The 18,651-nt window shown below is 40.0% G+C and overlaps 2 protein-coding genes and 1 non-coding gene across 3 annotated transcripts; 2 read left to right on the top strand and 1 right to left on the bottom strand.

Moving 5' to 3' along the window:
- Positions 1 to 569: 569 nt before the first annotated feature.
- On the bottom strand, positions 570 to 1,736 carry LOC141643603 (uncharacterized). Its single transcript, XM_074452822.1, has one exon. It carries the CDS (start codon positions 1,734 to 1,736, stop codon positions 570 to 572), a length of 1,167 nt encoding a protein of 388 aa, XP_074308923.1.
- LOC141620409 (small nucleolar RNA R71) lies at positions 1,354 to 1,460 on the top strand. The gene has a single exon (XR_012531957.1). It is a non-coding gene; the product is annotated as a small nucleolar RNA R71 (small nucleolar RNA).
- Positions 1,737 to 16,697: 14,961 nt separating the features above from the next.
- LOC141643596 (uncharacterized) lies at positions 16,698 to 18,151 on the top strand. The gene is made up of 2 exons (XM_074452810.1): positions 16,698 to 17,934; positions 18,114 to 18,151. The coding sequence occupies exons 1-2, from the start codon at positions 16,698 to 16,700 to the stop codon at positions 18,149 to 18,151; spliced, it is 1,275 nt and encodes a 424-aa protein (XP_074308911.1).
- Positions 18,152 to 18,651: the final 500 nt, after the last annotated feature.

Genomic DNA, 18,651 nt, shown 5'->3' with positions numbered 1-18,651 from the left:
TGTTATGGACGGGTTATCCATTTCACCACTCGCTCCCATCCCATTCCTTTCGGGATTCCCTTCAACTTTTACCTCAAGATCTTTGTAGGGGTCCTCAAGCTCTAAACCGCTTCTCAATACTACCGCATGATCATGGTGGCTATTCGAGGCGTCCTTGGAGCTTTGACCTTGGGCTAATAGACCACCGGGCGGCCTTTGAGGATTAGCCATAGTATGAGAGGCCATCCTAGATTCCATTTCCCTCATATCTTTAAGGAAGGTAGCCCTTAAATTTTCTTGTTCTTGTTGGTTTGCCTTTGCTAGATTAGCCATTTCTTGGCCATGTTGCATTTGCATGTTCTTTATCATCTTTAAAAGTTCATTTTGGGAGGGTTCACGTTGGGGTTCTTGATAAGGTTGATTGGCTATGGGTAAAGGGAACCCATAGTCATACCGAGTGTTGGGACCTTGGTTGTTGTTTTGTACCCCTTGAAAATTTCCTCTAGGACCATTGTTGTTGAAATTTGGCCCTTGCCCTTGATCTTGAAACCCTTAAGCATACCCTTGCCTAAATCCTTGATTAGCTTGATTCACTTGATTCCTTGATATAACCCTTGGTTGTTTTGATTGCCTCCAAAATGTTGGTAACCTTGAGGTTGGTTGCCGTTGTTTTGGTTTTGTTTGTTGTTTGGCCGTTGGTTTTGATTTCCGGGGTTATTTCTTTGGTTGGAGTATCCTACCCTTGGTTGAGAAAATCTGGGTGGATTATTTGGGGCTTGTGGTTGAAAATGTTGTGGGTTTTGAACATTGGTACTCTTGTAGCTAAAGTTGGGATGGTTCTTTAAACCCGGATGGTAGAAGTTAGTGTTTGGATTGTAGACATTAGGATTGTTGTAGGGGGGTCTTGGTGGTCTTGTATTGTTATTATAGCTTTGGAAAGCATTAACATCTTGGACATTCTCCTCATACCCACCATTATAGTTGTTGGCACACATGTCAAAAGTGTTACCATTCCCTCCACAAAGCTCGCAAGGTAAAACTTGAGCTACCTCTTCCATGGGTGGACCATGTGAGGTGGTGGCTTGGTGAACTTGGTTCCTTTGCAGTTTCTCGAGTTGCTTGGTGAGAAAATCAAGCTTGCCATTTGTCTCGGCATTTGCATTAGAAGATTTCTCCTTAGGAAATTTGCCATTTATCCTAAGCATGTTTCCTTTTGAGCCATAATTTGCTTCCGAGTCTACCATCTTCTTGATTAGTGTCGTCCCTTCTTCATCACCTAAATGATCAAATACTCCCCCCGCGGAGGCATTTACCATCTTTTTAGTTCTAGGCAACAATGTTTGAAAGAAGGTTTGGGTGATGTACCACTCCGGGATCCCATGGTGAAGACAACTTGCAATAAGGTCTTGATATCGATCCCAAGCTTCACCCAAGGATTCCCCATCTTCTTGTTGGAAAGTATGAATTTCATTACAAAGCATGGCGGTCTTGGATGATGGATAGTACTTGGCCATGAACACCTTAGCTAAAGCATCCCATGTTATGAATGTATCCGGAGGGTGAATATTCAACCACCGGTCCGCCTTACCCGTCAAAGAGAATGGGAACAACATCATCCTTAGAGTGTCCTCGAATACCCCGTTCTTCTTTATCATTGAGACATTCCTCTTGAATTTTCGTAGGTGAGCATGAGCATCTTCTTCAATATGCCCCCCGAACAAATCCTTCTCGATCAACCCAACTTGGGCGGGATGCATTTTAAAGTTGTTGGGAGCTAAAGTGCCAAAATTAATAGGGTTACATGAATCATTATGGTTAGGCCGGTTGTGATCTCGTAGAGCCATTTGTGGTGGTGGATTCGGTATATGAGGGGGTGGTGATTGAGGTGGACTTGGAAGTGGAAAGTTGTGAAAGAGGTTTTCTATGGGGATCTCAATTGTGTTATTTAGTTGAAGTGGGGTTGTGGTATCAATGATTGGTAGGGTGTGTGGGTTTGGTTGGTTTATGTTTGCTTGAGGAAGGTTCCGAACTCTATCAAGGGTCCTTGTCCTCAAGGTTCTAAAAAGCCTTTCGGGGTCGGAATTGAAGAGTAGAGCTTGATGGTTCCTTCTAGGCATGCACTCGACAAACCGTTAGTCTCCTAGTGTCTTTACACACTAGGGGAAGGCAAGAAATCACCCACACTACAATGAAGCACACAACTACTAAAACAAACTAACAAGTGAGATATAACTAAAGCAAAGACTCTAAATAAACTAAATATAACCTAACGTCATCCCCGGCAACGGCGCCATTTGATGAGTGATATGTACGTAGGGTCGAGTCTCTTATCACCAACAATAATTTTAACCCAATTTAGTAGTATAAATCGGGGTCGAACTACGAGGATGGAGGGGTTTCTACTTAGCTTAATTGGGAGTCTAGTCTAGTCAAAAATGAAAGGAAAGGAGTTTATTTGAACTACTAGATGTAACTAAAACAAACAATTGAGAGGAAACGTATACGATTGATTAAAGGTTAGGGCTTTCGGGTTCATCTAAATGGTTTAAGGGCAAACATGATGATTTAAGGGGTCTATGGTAAGAGTCTATCCTAGGATGTAAAATCAATGTCTTGATTATCCTAAAGGTGACCGCTAACTTTCATTAAGGATCACACCTTTCTTAAGCAAACAACAAGACCACCACAAACTTTCATTCAATGGAGGAATTAAGCAACAATGAAAAAAGGCACAAGCTTTCACTCATGCAAATCATCAAACACCTTGTGTGTAAGATTAATAAAGATAAACAATTTCACCAAAGACTCAAATAATCACACAATCATGCCCATCAATTCCATTAAGACTCCCCCTAAGCCCTAGAAAGATTACTACTCACTCATGTTCAAATTGTTCAAACAAACAAATGAAAAAGAACAAACAATCAAATGAGATGACATGGTAAGGATTCTAAAAATGATAAAAGACAAGTTTAAAATGTAAACAATTGATTAAGCACGTAAATAAGAGAAGAGATGTACCAACAAAGAGTAAAGATGATTGCTTTTATTGAATTAATGAAGAGAATCCTTCAATATCTCCTAATACAATCCCAAAACCAAATGTAAACAATTGACAATACAACTACTAAGCTAATTTTACTAAATGATTAGTATTAATTATGGAAAGATTAGTGCTTTGATTAAGGAAAGATTGCATAAATTAGGGAAAGTTTTCAGATCTAGGGTTGTGTGTACAATTGATTAAGGGAGGGGGTATTTATAGGTTGCACTCTAATTAGGGTAGAATTACAAATGGGCTTTTGAAATGCGGAGATGCGCTCCCGGCCGGGCAACCGTCCGCAGGTCCCATGACCGGCTGGGAGTCTTCTGGAAGATTTTAATCAAATTCAAGTCATCAGGTGGTCACGACCGGTCGACCGGCAGGGGACGCGCTTGACTTCTTCTTCTTTTGTTGACTTTTGATCTCTTGAGTATGCTCCCAGCCGGCTGACCGGCTGCCGGTCCTATGACCGGCTGGGAAGCTCCTATAACTTCTGTCAACTTTTTCTTCATTTCTTGTTCTCCCAGCCGGCTGTCGGTCAAGTGACCGGCTGGAAGTCTTCTGTAACTCCTTTGCAAAAGTCGTTTGTATACATTTGAGGTCTCTTAGCCGGCTGACCGGCTGCCGGCCTACCGGCTGGGAGTGCACTTCAACATCTTTTCCTCTTTCTCCCATGCTTAGTCTAATAAACTTGTTTCCTGGCTTCAATTCTCCCGTTCCCACCTCAATTCCTGCAAGGATGACACAATGTCATAGGCACGGGAATCGGGGCATGGATTGCAAGCAAGAACACATAAAACCGACTCAAATGGACTCGGAAAGCATGAAAATAGAGGGGGGAAAAGGGTGCAAATAAATCCTATATCAGTCGCAAGTTTGAAACCTTTAGGGATTGAAGCAGCTGTTGGCTCTGAATGACTCACGATATTAGGCATCTTCACGGGACTAGCGGCAAAAATAGATTTGTCTTCTTCAAAAGACGGGTCTTCTGCAAATAAAAAGTGTTCTAGCTCGAGTTCAAAAGTACTCAAGGCTTCCTTTTGAATCTTTCTCTGCAGTCTTTGTCTATAGCGAAAGGTCCGCTCTGGTTCAGGATCAACTGGAACTAACTCTGACATATTAGACCTGGGCATAAACAACACTGGAGAAAATAAATAAGAACTGTCTCAAGGAACTAAAAATTCCCTGAGACTGAGAGAAACGAAAAGGAACCGACAAATAAGCTTTTGCCTCCCCGGCAACGGCGCCAAAATTTGATACCGTCGTTTTAGTATCAAAACTAAATACTTAATACTACCAACAGAAGTCAGCGGTAAGTAGGGTCGATCTCCACAGGGAGGCTAAAGTATCTATCTGTCAATTACGTTTGTATAGTAACAATTGGGGGTTTTAAAGTTGTTTTCTAAACTACACAAGGTCTAAGGCACGAGAAATAAAGTAAATAACAATAAAGGCAAGAAAAGCAAAGAATGTGATCAGATAAGGAGAGATATGTCAGGATTTCGGTTCGCCATGGCAGTTCACTAACTCAGTCATAAATAGTCCAGACAATCTACTGTGAGAAGGGCAAGGGAAAGGTCCTTCCGGTCCGCTATCCACCCTAAATTACAACTAACTTAACTTCCGTCCTCATTAGGGTAGTCTACTGTTCATAGCAGGTCTGTTCATTCCAATCTTCCGATCTAGAAGCGAATTTAACCAGATTAAAGGGTTTAGAAGCGTGCACTCAACTAAACATATTACAGTTATATTGCTAATGGCACAGGTTCTCACAATCAATTGTCTAGCCTATTTACGACTTCATAATTTCTCTACCATGGCTCCCATAATCCTAACATAAGGAGAATTAGCTACTCGTGCCAACAACAATAACAATGAATTCACTAAGGAAAGACATGATAAAAACACAATAAAGATGAAGCATAAACAATAATGATAACAAAGATATTAAGTAAGAGAACAATGATTAAGAACAAGCAAAGTATTAAATTGAGATTAAGAGAAAGAGAATGATTACAAAGTTGAATCCCGAGTAAAGAGAAGCAAAGCAAAGTAGCAGCAGTGATTAAGAGTAAAGTGTGATTAAGATCATAAGAAGATGGTTATAACCTAATTACGACTTCCTTTATATAAGGAAGCGTTTTATTAACACAAATAAACCTAACACGGATTAATTATCCCGTGTATATAAGCTATCCACTCGATCGAGCAACTTGAAACCACTCGATCTAGTGATTCTCCGGAAAAAACCTTTCGATCGAGCAACAAAAGCTCTCGATCGAACACTCCCACAATAGCCTTCTTCGATCAAGTAAAACAGCGACTCGATCGAACACTTCCAACTGCCAATTCCACTCGATCGAACAACAAACCTCTTGATCGAGTGTCTTCCACTGAAAAACAGCCTTGACTCGTTTGGTTAGCTTCCAAAGACCACCTTCACGCTTCCCGAGGTACGACATTCTGATCTAAATCTCCATCTTCTCAAAATGCATGCTAAAAGGAGCGAAAAAGGTACGATATCGCCATTCTAAGGGTTCATTCCTGCAAATGAGACAAAACGAACCAAAGTAGCCAATTCGGGGCATTTTGCAATACAAAGCAATGTAAATGATACAGAAATACGTGCAATAAAAGGCTAAAAAGACTATATAAATTGCACGTATCAAGTTTTATGTTGGATGGTAGAGTTTGTCAAGTGATAATTAGAATTGCAGTATATGAATTGTTGAGTACTTTTATTATATGGCATAGCGAAGTTGAATAATTTAGTTGATAATTTGTTGTGGCATGACTGAATTGTTAGCAAACTCGGATGGTAAATGATGGTTTATTGTTAGATGAATGACTATGATAGTATAAGTATAAGTTGTATTGTTGAAGGTTCCAAATGCATGATTAGAAGTAAAGTAATATGTCAAGTGTATGTATGAATAAGTTAATGGAGTAGTAAATCGTTCTGCGTAATGTTCGTTATAGAGTGAAGTAATACGTATCTTGGTTGGATGAAACTGTGGCGTTACATTAGAGTAGTAATAGTGCGTTGTGAATGAATATAATAATTTGTGACGATTTCCAAATTCATTTTGGAATCGACACGAGTTGTTGTTTTGCAGGAACCGTTAACCAAACTCGTAACTTTTGACCTTAATCTTAATCTTGCCCGACCGAGTATGAGTACCTACTCCGCCGAGTAAACCTCATTAAATCTAGTTGAGGAGTTATAAGATCGAAAAAGCTGGAACTGTCAACGAAAACTCGATCGAGTAGCTCCAACTCAATCGAGTAGAGTCCACTCGATTGAGTAACTTACTTACTCGATCAAGTAAGTGAACAGTACCCGGATTTATGCGGGATTCATATCCCTTCTTCTCAAATCTTTTTATTATTCTACTTCATTCCTAAATCCTAACATCCTCTATATATCTCTATTTGCTCTCATCCTTGTGTTTTGTGCTTGAATCTTAGTGTTTTCCTTGCTTAATTCACCCTCTTTACTTGCTAATCATTCAAGGTAAGAATGTTCATCCTATTTCTATGCTTTCAATTGATTAAAAACATGTAGAATAGTTGGTGTTTGCTGAAAAATTCGATTTATATGTGTAAAATCTTGCTTATAATTGTTGTCACACGATCTATTTGCTTTAATTTGTTGAGTATTGATGCTAAATATACAAAAAGCGAATCAATTTGGGGGGTTTGTATGAACCGAATTTTCTAGGGTTTGAGATTTTAAACTGTTTGTTGGTTGTCTTTTGCAAATGAAAGGGGGAAAATTAGGTGATGTATGTTATGGGTATCATGTTTAGTATTGATTTTGATGGTTTTTGCTCAAAATTTTGCCTTAAAACTCCGTCTTAAAAGTGCCCCAAACTGAAATTCGTCCCACATTATTGTGAAATTTGTTTATTGGTGAAGTTATTTTGAAAGCTTAATCTTTAAATTTGTAGTTGGGTTGTTAATTGATGCCATACTTGCCATAATTTGATAGCTGTAGAGACCGTCTGATGATAATTTGAGAGTCTATACTTGCAATTTTTGGATTGTTTGGTGAAAGCGTGTACATAGTAATTCTTTTTCATGGCTATATATGAAAGTTTATATGTTTTCAAGTAAGTGTTGTTTGTGTATCTAAGATATGTGTTGAAAACAGATGTCGAGACCAACTGTCGGAACCCGTCAAAGTAAGAGGGGAAGGGCTTCTGAGCCCGAGGTAGGTGAGGGGAGTGGGGGACCTACGGTCCCAGCGGTACCCGAGTACCCTTCTGTTGTCTTTGCGGACTTTACGCAAAGAGATGCTTTCATTGCTTTATAGAGACGTCGCATGAGACCTACCCGTTGCATTGATACTACTCTCTTGACCGACCTAGGAATTGAGACTGGCGTGAGACACATTTTTGAGACCTTGAGCATGACCGGGTTGTGCCGTCTTCAGAAACACTCCTATGCTTTTCTGACTCTAGAGTTCATGAGTTCTTTCAAGTATGATGCGTTGGAACAGACCATCGAATTCCGTCTCATGAACACCAGTTTCTTTCTGACCATGGACATGTTTGCCACCCACCCCGGCCTTGCTAGACCTGTGAAGAGAGCTCTTAGGAACATCCTGACCGAGTGTAGAGCCAGTAGTCTTATGCCTTGCTTTACCGGCAAACACGCCCCAACCTCTAGCAACATGTTGATTAATGATGTCCAACATGTCACCCTAAAGATCTTTCTTCGTACTATGACCTGTTTACTCTATGAGCGGAGAGATGTGAGTAAGCTTAACTCACACGAGGTGATGTTGCTTGCGGCGTACCTTAACCCCACCCGAGCTCCGAGAGTCACCTGTAGTGACCCGGACATAGTGTGTTCCAGCTTAGCCTTGATGGCCTCTTCTGACACTTGTTTCCTGAGTTGTGGTGCCATTGCCACTCGGTTGGCGGGGAGGCTGACCACCTTTGAGGCCTCCTCGGCCTATACACCCTTGACCCCGGCGGTGCCTACCTTGGACCGAGAGTACTTTCTTGACACCAAGTGGTTGAGGACTTTGGAGAGTGGTGGGTTAGCATGGAGAATTTGGGGGATGAGTTGGATGCGGATACCTGCTCCCGAGCACCTTCCCGTGACCGAGCCTTTACCGGTGGCAGTGATGGTTGCCGTTTCTAATGATGATGATGAGGAGGTTCCTGAGAGGCGGTTTTACCTCATTGACCCGGATATCTTGGAGGTGATGCCTGAGCCGACAAAGGGGGATCAGTCTAGACCCGAGGATAGGCAGCCTAGAGTGGGGAGAGGACCACGACGGGTGAGGGAGAGGGTGGCTGAGACCCAGCCAGAGCAGCCTGTGCCTTCACAGTACCAGTTTCCCGGTTACCCTTCTTTCTTCAGCCTTGAGATGAGAGTGAGCAAGCTCACAGATAGGGTGTCTGGTACCTTGAAACTCCGGAACCTCTATGAGATGGCATATCTTTAGGGCATCGGTACCGAGGCAGCTCGGCCGGTGTGGTGGAGAGGCATTGGGGATGACAGCGAAGTCTTTCATTCCTTTGGCGTAGAGCGGTCTACCTGGGGAGAGCCTGTGAGTTACCCCTATGGTTGCTTGGCACCATGGCGGGTGGGAGCCGATGCTGGCGTTGGTGGAGTCGCATATCAGGATGCAGCTGAACCAGGCGCGTCTAGATGTGATGGTGGAGACGAGGTGATGGATGAGCAGGCTATGGAGTTGATGATACTCCTTTTGTTTCTATCTCGTTTCATGGACTTGTAGGTTATAGTACTTGTTTTGGTTGGTACTTTTATTTGACTTTGGTCGTACTTCGGCCATAAGGCCGTATTTTAGATAATTTTCAGACTGTTTATGCATGGTTTTGGGTCAGGAAAGCGTTTCCGACTTGCGTATATATATTGCTTTAGACGTGAAGTGGCGTCTTAGAGGATTTTTTACCTGTGGCTACTCGATTGAATGCCCCTTACTCGATCGAGTAACTGCAGGGATGACATCTGGAGAGTATTCTGATCTCAGCCTACTCAACCGAGTAACTGATGAACTCGATCGAGTAAGTTCAACTCGATCGAGTGCCTTACGAACTCGATCGAGTACCACTGTAACAGCTTCATTTCGTTTTAACAATCGTTTGCATCATCATTTCGGTGTTGTTGTTACAATATTTGTTGTGTGGATATGTTATGTCCCTATGTTACCTCAACGATAGTTATACATTGTGCATATTTGTATGATTTACACAAATTTCGTGATGTCTATATAATTTTGTATGCTAAACCAAATTGTCTCAGGTAACATCATGTTTAACGGTTATAACTCTCGTTGCATAGTTTGAATGATTGTATAAGAAAGTAATTGATGACATGGCTGCTAATTGGTGATGGTATACCTCGTGGTGTGATTCACGCTTTCGATGGTTCCATATTTATACGAGCCAAATTGTGTAATGTCAAGGAAGTATATTGGTTAACATGATTCAAGGTTTGCATTGTGGTTTGTAAGTAATGTCAATGTGGAATAATATGTATCGGTTTGTGGGACATGAAAGTTGTTTGATGGTGAACTTCGGGGACGAAGTTCCTTTTAAGAGGGAAAGAGTAATGTCGCAAAGGAAAAATGACGTATTTATAGCAATTTTATAGTATTTATATGACATTTGGTAGTATTTTAAATGGTTGGTTGGATAATTTTGTAGTGGTTATTGTGTAATTGAGTAGCAGTTTATAATTGTTGAATAGAGTAGCATGCTGTTATATCTTATTTTCAATTGGTTGTTCATTATGTTGTCATGAGAATTGGATGTTAGTAGCAGTAGTGGAGTTGCTATTAGTAGAATTGTGTTGTGTGGTTAAAGTAATAGAGTGGAATGAATAATGTGTTGTTGTGAATCAGTAGTAGGTCCGTTGTTTTGAGTGTTTTGTAACTGATAGTTGTTGGCAAGAAATTGATGAAGGAATACTCTGATAGTTGCGTTGGTTTACATTTGAGCAATATTATGCAGTAAGTATAAGTGATAGTCGAGTTAGTCGTTCTTGTGGACAATATGTGTTCAATGATTCAAAAGGAAGTTGGTGATTCGCTGCGAGTCGTGTTGTGTATTATGTGCTAAGGTAGATGATGACGATGTTTGATGAACATACATAGGGGGGTGGTATTCTTAAACGATAGTGTTGACCTGTGTCGGGTAAACGGTGGTGTTGACCTTGATTCCTTTGTCTTGTGTCGCGGGGGAGGATGAGTCGAACTTCGGGGACAAAGTTCTTTTTAAGGGGAGAAGACTGTAATACCCGTGCTTTTAGGGACCCGTTGACCGACCTTAGACACCCATCTTGACCTTCGGAAACCTTGCGAGTGATGGCTGGTGACGATGTAAGCTTTGGTTTGTATGATACTCGATCTAGCCGAGGTTACTCGATCGAGTAGCTTAGGAGCTCGATCGAGTAGGGGTCACTCGATCGAGTAACGAGTTTGTAGCGGGGAATTATAAATCGATAATCGTGAAACCCCAAATCAGTTCCGCACCTTCTTCCTAAACTAGATGTCGTCACCTCCTTTCTCCTTCACCATAATCCTTTCCTTGAGGTCTTTGAGGATGCTTACACCCTAGGGATAGGATGCTTGAGTCGGGTAGCGGTCTTGACGCCGGATTGCTATGTATAGGTATGTTATCGGCATCATCATCGTCATGGTTGTTTTCAGTTAGGTTTGTAGTGGTAGTGATAGATGGTTGTACTGTTTGTATAGGTGTGTTGCTTGGTTGATTGGTATCTTGTGATCGGATGCGGAATCGCTGCGGTTTGCTAAAGGTAGGTTCGCCTACTCAGTACTGTTGATTGTCTAGAGAGTCTGTTGATGTTGTTTGGTTGGTTTAGTGTCGGTATTGTTGATTGGTTGTGGTAGCTGGTTGGACTTGTGTTGTTTTGATAATCGTTGTTGTGGTACAGCTGATTGTGATTGTTTGTCTGTGGTTCTCGAGGTGCGCCCTCGGCTGAGTGGAGTCACTTGCGGGAGTGGCTTCACGCCCTTAGTTCGCCCTCAGTGGAACCCGCCACGGGAGGGTACGTGCACATTAAAGAACATGGGTTTATCGCTCGGATTGATGAGCGGGGCTTAGGTGGGAATGGCTGCGGTCCCCCACTGGCAGGACTGGACCTTCGAGCAGTCAGAGATGGTGGATGGAGGAGGTGTGGTGTGTGTGTTGTTGTACTTGTGTTGTGTCTGTTTTGCATGTCTTTTGTATCAGTTGCTGACCTTGTGTGGTTTTGTTTTGTTGTTTGTTTCTGTTGTGTCTGCCGTGATCCACTATGGTGAGCAGTCAGTCTTAGCAGGTGGTTGTTTTGATCATAGCTGGGTGCTTGGAGGGACGAGTCTATCACGAGTCACGACAGAAGTAGTTCACAAAGTAGATAGTGGTTTTGAGTTGTATCTTTCATATCGTCTGTTGTTTGTAATCACTTGTAATATAACTTAAACGTTCTTTTATCGACATTTGATTATTACTGTCATCGGGCAACCGAGATGGTAACGCCCTTATATGCTAGGGAAGATCTTGTTAAGGCTCCTGAGTATATGGGGGATGTTACATAACATATTAAGAAGTACACCATCTTTTATCATAATTAAAGTTTGAGCAAATAATAATACTTCTTTCATAAAATTATATATATTGTTTACATTTTATATTTTAGTCCGTTCTGCTTGACTGTCTACGTTTCTATATCTGAATATTTTTTTTGTCAATTAAATGAGCCGCATACCCTTGTCAACTATTATATTCTTGCACTCTTGGTTGGTGAGTGCCAAAATACGAGTGGTTTACATAAGAGTAGTTGTGTAAGTAAACATATGAAAAGTAAAGATACCCTCTTTCTTAATATTGTGCAAAAAGTAAATGTAAATAATTTAATGAAAGGGAGGAAGAACAAATAATACAAAATTTATACTCGAATGAAAGCATTTTTCGCTACGAATCCAAATATCTATGTCTCAGCTTTTAACAACAGCATAAAAAATAGTTAGACTTGCTACTAGACCTGTACTCAGGTCGGGCTGGCCAGGGAGCGGGTCGGGCTCTCCTGATCAGAACCGAGCCAGACCAGGGGGAGGGGGCGGGCTTGGCCGGGCCCGGGCCGGGCTGGGATATGCTTGACCCGGGCCAGGACCCGAGGCGGGGCAAGGGCGGGCCGGGCTGGCGGGCCTTATCATTTTATTTTTTCATTTTTTATTTTTGCTAAAATGGCAGGCCAGGGACGGGCAGGGCTGGAATTTCAGGACCCGGGCCAGGCCAGGGTTAACGCCGGCGGCCTAAGGCCAGGTCGGGCTGGGTCAGGCCAAGTTGCATAAAATAACGGGTCAAGGCGGGTCGAGTCCGGACCGGGTTGGGTAAGCCCGTGCTGATGGCCAGCTCTAATTGCTACTAAGCTTTATTCAGAAGATTTCTCTAGCATTGACTTGGAGACTTGAATTTCAACTTGATCATTTTTATAATGATATGCGGAAAGATGTAAGATTTGTAGGTATACAAGACCTTGGTCAACTTTCTAGGATGTTCGTCACGATAAATAAGCACTCTTTATATGAGCTAGTTTATCGTCTTTTACGGCTAGTATTGATTCCTCCTATGGCAACCGCAAGTGTGGAGCTGTTTTTTTTTTTTTTTTTTTTTTTTTCAATGACTAATGTCAAAAACAAGTTCAGAAATGACATGGGGGACCAATTATTGAATGATATCTTGGTAACTTTTATCGAGAGAAGTTACAAATGATGATGAAATAGATCGTTTTCAAGCTAGAAAAAATCAAATGATGATGTAATAGATCATTTTCAAGCTAGAAAAATTCGTACGATTTTATAACCTCAGGGCACCAATCCACCAATCCATTAGGATAAGGTTTTATTTACTACTCCCTCCCCTCAAGCTAGTATAACTCGTACCATTTTATTACCTCAAGTTATAAATGATGATGGAGTACCTTTTAATTATGAGACTTTCTTTTTGTGATTGCGTAGTACTCCGTAGTTAATATGGTTTAAATTTTCAAACCCCCTCCTCTCGAATTCTAGAATCGTCACTGCATGGTAGGTCAGCGAGTTAATCAACTTATATACTGCAAAAAAGCTCAGATAGCGTAGAGTTGAGGCAAACTACCTTGGTAATATGGTGAATGAGATTCTCCGATTAGCGAGGATTTTGAGTAGATTTCTTATAGTTTTGTTAGACGTACTGGCAATATGGACGCTCATGGCATGGCTCACTATACGCCCTTGGATAATTCAAGCGTGTGTGGGTTGATGTGTGTGAAAAGATGATTGCCGACTTTGTATCTCCGATTTCATATCGGCCTCTTCGTAAGCAATAGTTTAAATTTTCCCTCAAAAAAAAACAACTTGTCTCAACCTTCCATGGGATATTGACCGTAGAGTTAGTCACATAATGTCCCCCAAAACAGAGAACTTAGCTCGTTTTGATTTGAGTAATACTATTTGAACCAATATTGGATTTTCATCAAAAAAAACACTACTACCGCAAAACCCAAAGAAAAAAAAAACAAATGATCTTGGAAGATCTTTTGATATTCCATATAAAATATTTCAATGAAGTGTATAAATATTATTGTAACAGAATATTATTGTAACTTCTGTTAAAACGTACGAAATCAATCAATATCTATCTATCTATCTATCTATCTATCTATATTAATAAAGGAAGCTTTTTTCGAGCGATATTAGAGACTCCACCTCTAATAAAATACGTTAATTATAAAACGTTAATTAAAAAGTTCATTACAAAGTAATTATAAAAATTTATGAGTTTGAATTAACCTCAATCATGTATAGAAAACAACAATACCTAAAGAGGACTCATGATTTAGAACCAGTTAGTTTATTGGGTTTAACTTGTGTGATTGTGATTTATTCGACATCGAACTCTATACTCATATACGGAGTATATATAGATCAATATAACTACTTCTTCCCTCAAAAGAAATTGTTAAACGTTTTATTGATATTGTTTAAACGTTTATTGATTTTATTTTGCTTATTAGAGGTATGCTCTAAATAAATCTTCTTCGTCATTGCAGGAAACATATATGAAGATTATGATACGTTATTCAAATTTTGGAGCTTCAACAGCCAGCTAAGAGGATCGAGATCAGGTTTTAAGTTTCAATTTATTATTTCGCTTTCGTCGTATGAATGAAATTCATGGTATGAGATTCTTCATTGAATTAGAAGCTTGCTATATATTATTGTTCACCCAAGTATGATAATTGATACACTTACTCTTATGTTAGAAATTAGAATTACAATTTCAAGATTGAACCATTTAATGTGAATGCTTTATGGAGTGCCCAATAGATGATAATATTAGAGCTACGTACCGTATTACAGTTCCAATAATGAAGGAGAACTTTTCAGGTACGTAGTTGATTTTATTTTTTCTCTTTAATGCATATCATGTTAATCAAATTTGAAGTTTGATCTTCCTATAAATTACAGTACAGTATGAAGTTTTGTAGCTTTTGTTATTCCGTGAAGTTTGTAATTTAAGGTTTCATTGTTGTGTTTGCATAATTTAATACTCTGTACATTAATTTTTGTTCTTTTGGTCGGTAGGAATTGGGATCACTAGAGAATAAGCAGGCGCAACTATTATGTTTACGAAGAATACTCATCGCCATTCAAATAGGCCATCTTTGGTGCCTTGGTGATAGAAGTTCCTAAAATAAGATGGTTCTTACCGTCGTAAGTATTATATAGTGTATATCGTGTTAAGAACATCTACTATCCAAATAGGTCATGTTTGGTGCCATGTAAGTAAGACGATTATTATAGATGAGTATTCGACAAATATAGTCCTATCACTGGCGTAACATGATGGGCGTAAGCATGTAACAATGTTCGACGGACTTAATATTTATAAAGGCTGGTAATAGAAGATAATTTTACTCCCCGTTCTAATCAATAGTTATCTTTGTTTCACAATCCCCTCACAAATACAAAATCGAGACGCAGTTATTGTGCAATTAGTAGATTATATAACCAGTTTTATGCAGTTGTATGGTGTAGAATCTGAGCTGTGTATTAAAATTTTCGAGTTTTGTTTAAAAGAATCTGAGCTATGCTGTAAAGTTTTTGAACTCACACACTTAAACATAAAAAAATAAACTCTTATAAAACTCAGAAAAATTGCACATAAATTCGGATTAATGTATATGGTACAATGCTGATTATACAACTGATTATATAGTAGTATTTGTGGTTATTGTGTGAGACATCTTTTTTTTAGATGGTCCCTTTTTATATAAAAAAAAAAAACCGTCATTTATTGATGGTAATAAAGTCTCCCTATTGTGTTAGAATAGAGATAGTAAAAGAATGAAGATCAATTATTAATGCACATATAGAAACATAAGTGAAAAATTGTGATCCAAGTCCACTACATTTGACATGTAAGAAATAAACACTAATATTTAAACTTTAATTTTAACGAGAGTACACAACTCGGGAAAAAAAGATCCTACAATCAATTGCATTTACAACGAGATGAAATTATTGATGAGCTTAGAAACACCATCGGGAAATTATTTGAAAAGCAAAAAACTCGAGATGCTGATGCAAATTACTTCTACCACACTAAGGACATTAAAGATTTATCGTGCTTAGCAAATTTAAAAAGGGTGTTTGGTAATCAGCAGATTATAGGATAGTTAGAATCGTTTCATGTATAAGTTGAATCTGCTAATACAATATCCTGATATTCGCAGCATATTCAAACTTAGTTGATTCCGACCAATATGCTATTAGAATATGTCGTTTACCTAATATTTTTTTCCTTTATATAATCGCATAACTCATTGTATGCCGTTAAAGAAAAATATTATTCTAGGCCCGTGCATTGCACGGGCATTAAATCTAGTTTATATTATTAAAAGAAGCTTTTTTCGAGCATTTATAGAGTCTCCAACATTGTCAAAATACCTCAGCTTAATAAATGATGCTAAATAAATCTATAAGAAAATTAAATATAAAAAAATTCAATCGTATATTACAACACTTCTATGACCTACCCAATTCTATAAGAGATAAGATAATACATAACATAAAATAATTATACGAACATGGAATTTGGGTTAGCAAAATAGGCAGTATTAGAGTTTGTTTATGCTCAAAACACAACAAATTATTTTTTTGTGATTATATGAAGACCAACCCAAATACAACTACTACACTTTACGTTGTATATATTTAGCTTTTCATCGCTTTGATATTGGTCATGGTCATTAACTCATTATCCCCTCATTGAAATAGTCCCGTTTGATTGTATTTGTCCAATTGTACTTTGTTGGTTTTGATCTAATGTGATACGAGTTGCTTTTTGCGCATTTTAATTAGTAATGATTATTAGTATTAGAATATGTCAAATATTCTGTTTGTTGTATGCCTAGTATCTAGTGTATGTTTGTTAGCTAATTCCTAGTGGTTAGTTGCTAATTTATAGTAATTAGAATCCTTTGTATTAGGAAAGTAGTTCGGCTAACATAGGAACCTTGTGTATATAATGATTGTTTGTAATCATTGGAAAGTCAGGCAATATAATTATTTCATGGTATCAATCCCTACTCTCGATCTTCTCTCTTCCGCTCTCTGACTTCTTCATCTTTTTTCTTTCTGCCTCACATCACCATGGTCAACGACATCCCTCAGACCTCCAAATCTACCTTTCACCCTGCATACTCTGTCTCGAACATCAAAAATTTTGTTCAAATCACGCTTGAAACCGAGAACGTTCATTACGCATCATGGGCTGAATTGTTCCTCAACACGGCTAGTGCGTTTGATGTGCTCGACCATATTGTCCCTCCTAAGGACGCAGTGATTGACAAGGATGCAACCTGGAAGCGTCTCGATGCTATAGTCAAGCAATGGATATATAGCACCATCTCCGTTGACCTCCTTCATACAATTCTCGAACCCGGCTCCACTGCCCAAGCCGCGTGGGATCGTCTGAAGGATATTTTCAACGACAATAAACACTCTCGGGCCGTCATGTTAGAACAACAATTCTCTAATACTCACATGGACGATTACCCGAATGTATCGTCGTACTGCCAAGCTTTGAAGATGCTTGCGGACCAACTTGCTAATGTTGGTTCTCCTGTCTCCGAAACCCGTCTAGTGCTACAACTCGTCACTCATGTCTCGGAAGGGTTCAAGGGCATCGCCACCATCATTCAACAGGCCGATCCCTTGCCCCCTTTCTATAAGGCACGGTCTATGCTCGCTCTTGAAGAAAATAATCAGCGTATCACGGCTGCCCCTGCCACGGCTGATACTGCTCTCCTTGCGTCTCACTCATCAAAGGAGTCGGATTCCAAAACCCAGTCAAACACGACTAACTCTAAGGGTGGTGGAAATAATTCGAATTCTAATAATTACAAGGGCAAGGGAGGACGCTATAATCATCGCGGTCAGAATCGTGGGAAGCACAACGGTGGAAATTCGAACAATTCCGGTCGCAATAACGGTAACAGTCGCGGTGGGAGTTCTCAACAGCAGGGTACTTGGACATGGGTTCCTTTCAATGCGTGGCCGTCGTCTCCGCAGCAAGGTTGGGGTGCTCCTCCGTGCCCATACCCAACGGCTGGATGGAATACTCCCTCTAGCAGGCCGCAACAGGGGATCCTCGGACCACGCCCAACTCACGGTGGACAGGCTTTCGTTGCACAACCAGGGACTAGTTCGACCCCTGGAGCGTTTGTGCCAACTGATATCGCGGCATTGATGCAGTCTCTAAATTTGCAACAACCGGATGACAATTATTATATGGACACCGGTGCGTCGTCGCACATGACATCCAATAATGGTAAACTCTCGTCTTATTCTCCTTTGAGTATTTCGCGTCATATAGTAGTCGGAAATGGTGAGTTAATTCCAATTAGTGGTTATGGTGCAATGACTCTTGACTCCCCCAACCCACCCCTTCTGTTAAACAATGTGTTACATGTACCTAACCTCATTAAAAATTTGGTCTCGGTTCGAAAATTCACTATCGATAATCATGTCTCTGTCGAGTTTGACCCTTTTGGTTTCACTGTGAAGGATCTCAAGACGGGGATGCCGATTATGAGAAGCAATAGCACGGGGGATCTTTATCCTCTACATGCCACGAACCAGCCCATTTCCCCTTACCCGCAAGCCTTCACCGCTGTTCCGTCTACGACTTGGCACGGCCGTCTTGGTCATCCCGGCTCTAGCATTTTTAATTCTTTATGTACTAATAAAATTTTGCCGTGTCGTCCCATGAACAATTTATCTATTTGTCATTCTTGTCAATTAGGAAAACATGTCAAATTACCTTTCTCTACGTCTTTATCTACCACTGTTGCTCCTTTTGACATTTTGCATACGGATTTGTGGACCTCACCTGTTTTGAGTACCCGTAACCATCGTTATTACGTGTTGTTTCTTGATGATTACACGAATTTCTTATGGACTTTTCCGATCACCCACAAGTCACATGTGTATCAGATTTTTACAACCTTTTATAACATGGTTCACACACAATTTTCCGCCTCTATTAAAACTCTACAATGTGACAATGGCCGTGAATATGACAATTCCCCTTTCCATAAATTTT

This window comes from Silene latifolia, chromosome 1 (genome assembly GCF_048544455.1).
Source record: "Silene latifolia isolate original U9 population chromosome 1, ASM4854445v1, whole genome shotgun sequence".
Lineage (NCBI taxonomy): Eukaryota > Viridiplantae > Streptophyta > Magnoliopsida > Caryophyllales > Caryophyllaceae > Silene > Silene latifolia.
This window is presented reverse-complemented; position numbering and strand designations above follow the sequence as displayed.

Coding starts and splice junctions, on each gene's coding strand:
- LOC141643603 (XM_074452822.1), bottom strand. CDS start 1,736: ATGCATCCCGCCCAAGTTGGGTTGATCGAGAAGGATTTGTTCGGGGGG.
- LOC141643596 (XM_074452810.1), top strand. CDS start 16,698: ATGGTCAACGACATCCCTCAGACCTCCAAATCTACCTTTCACCCTGCA. Junction 17,935..18,113: donor TCATATAGTAGTCGGAAATG/GTGAGTTAATTC, acceptor TTCACTGTGAAG/GATCTCAAGACGGGGATGCC.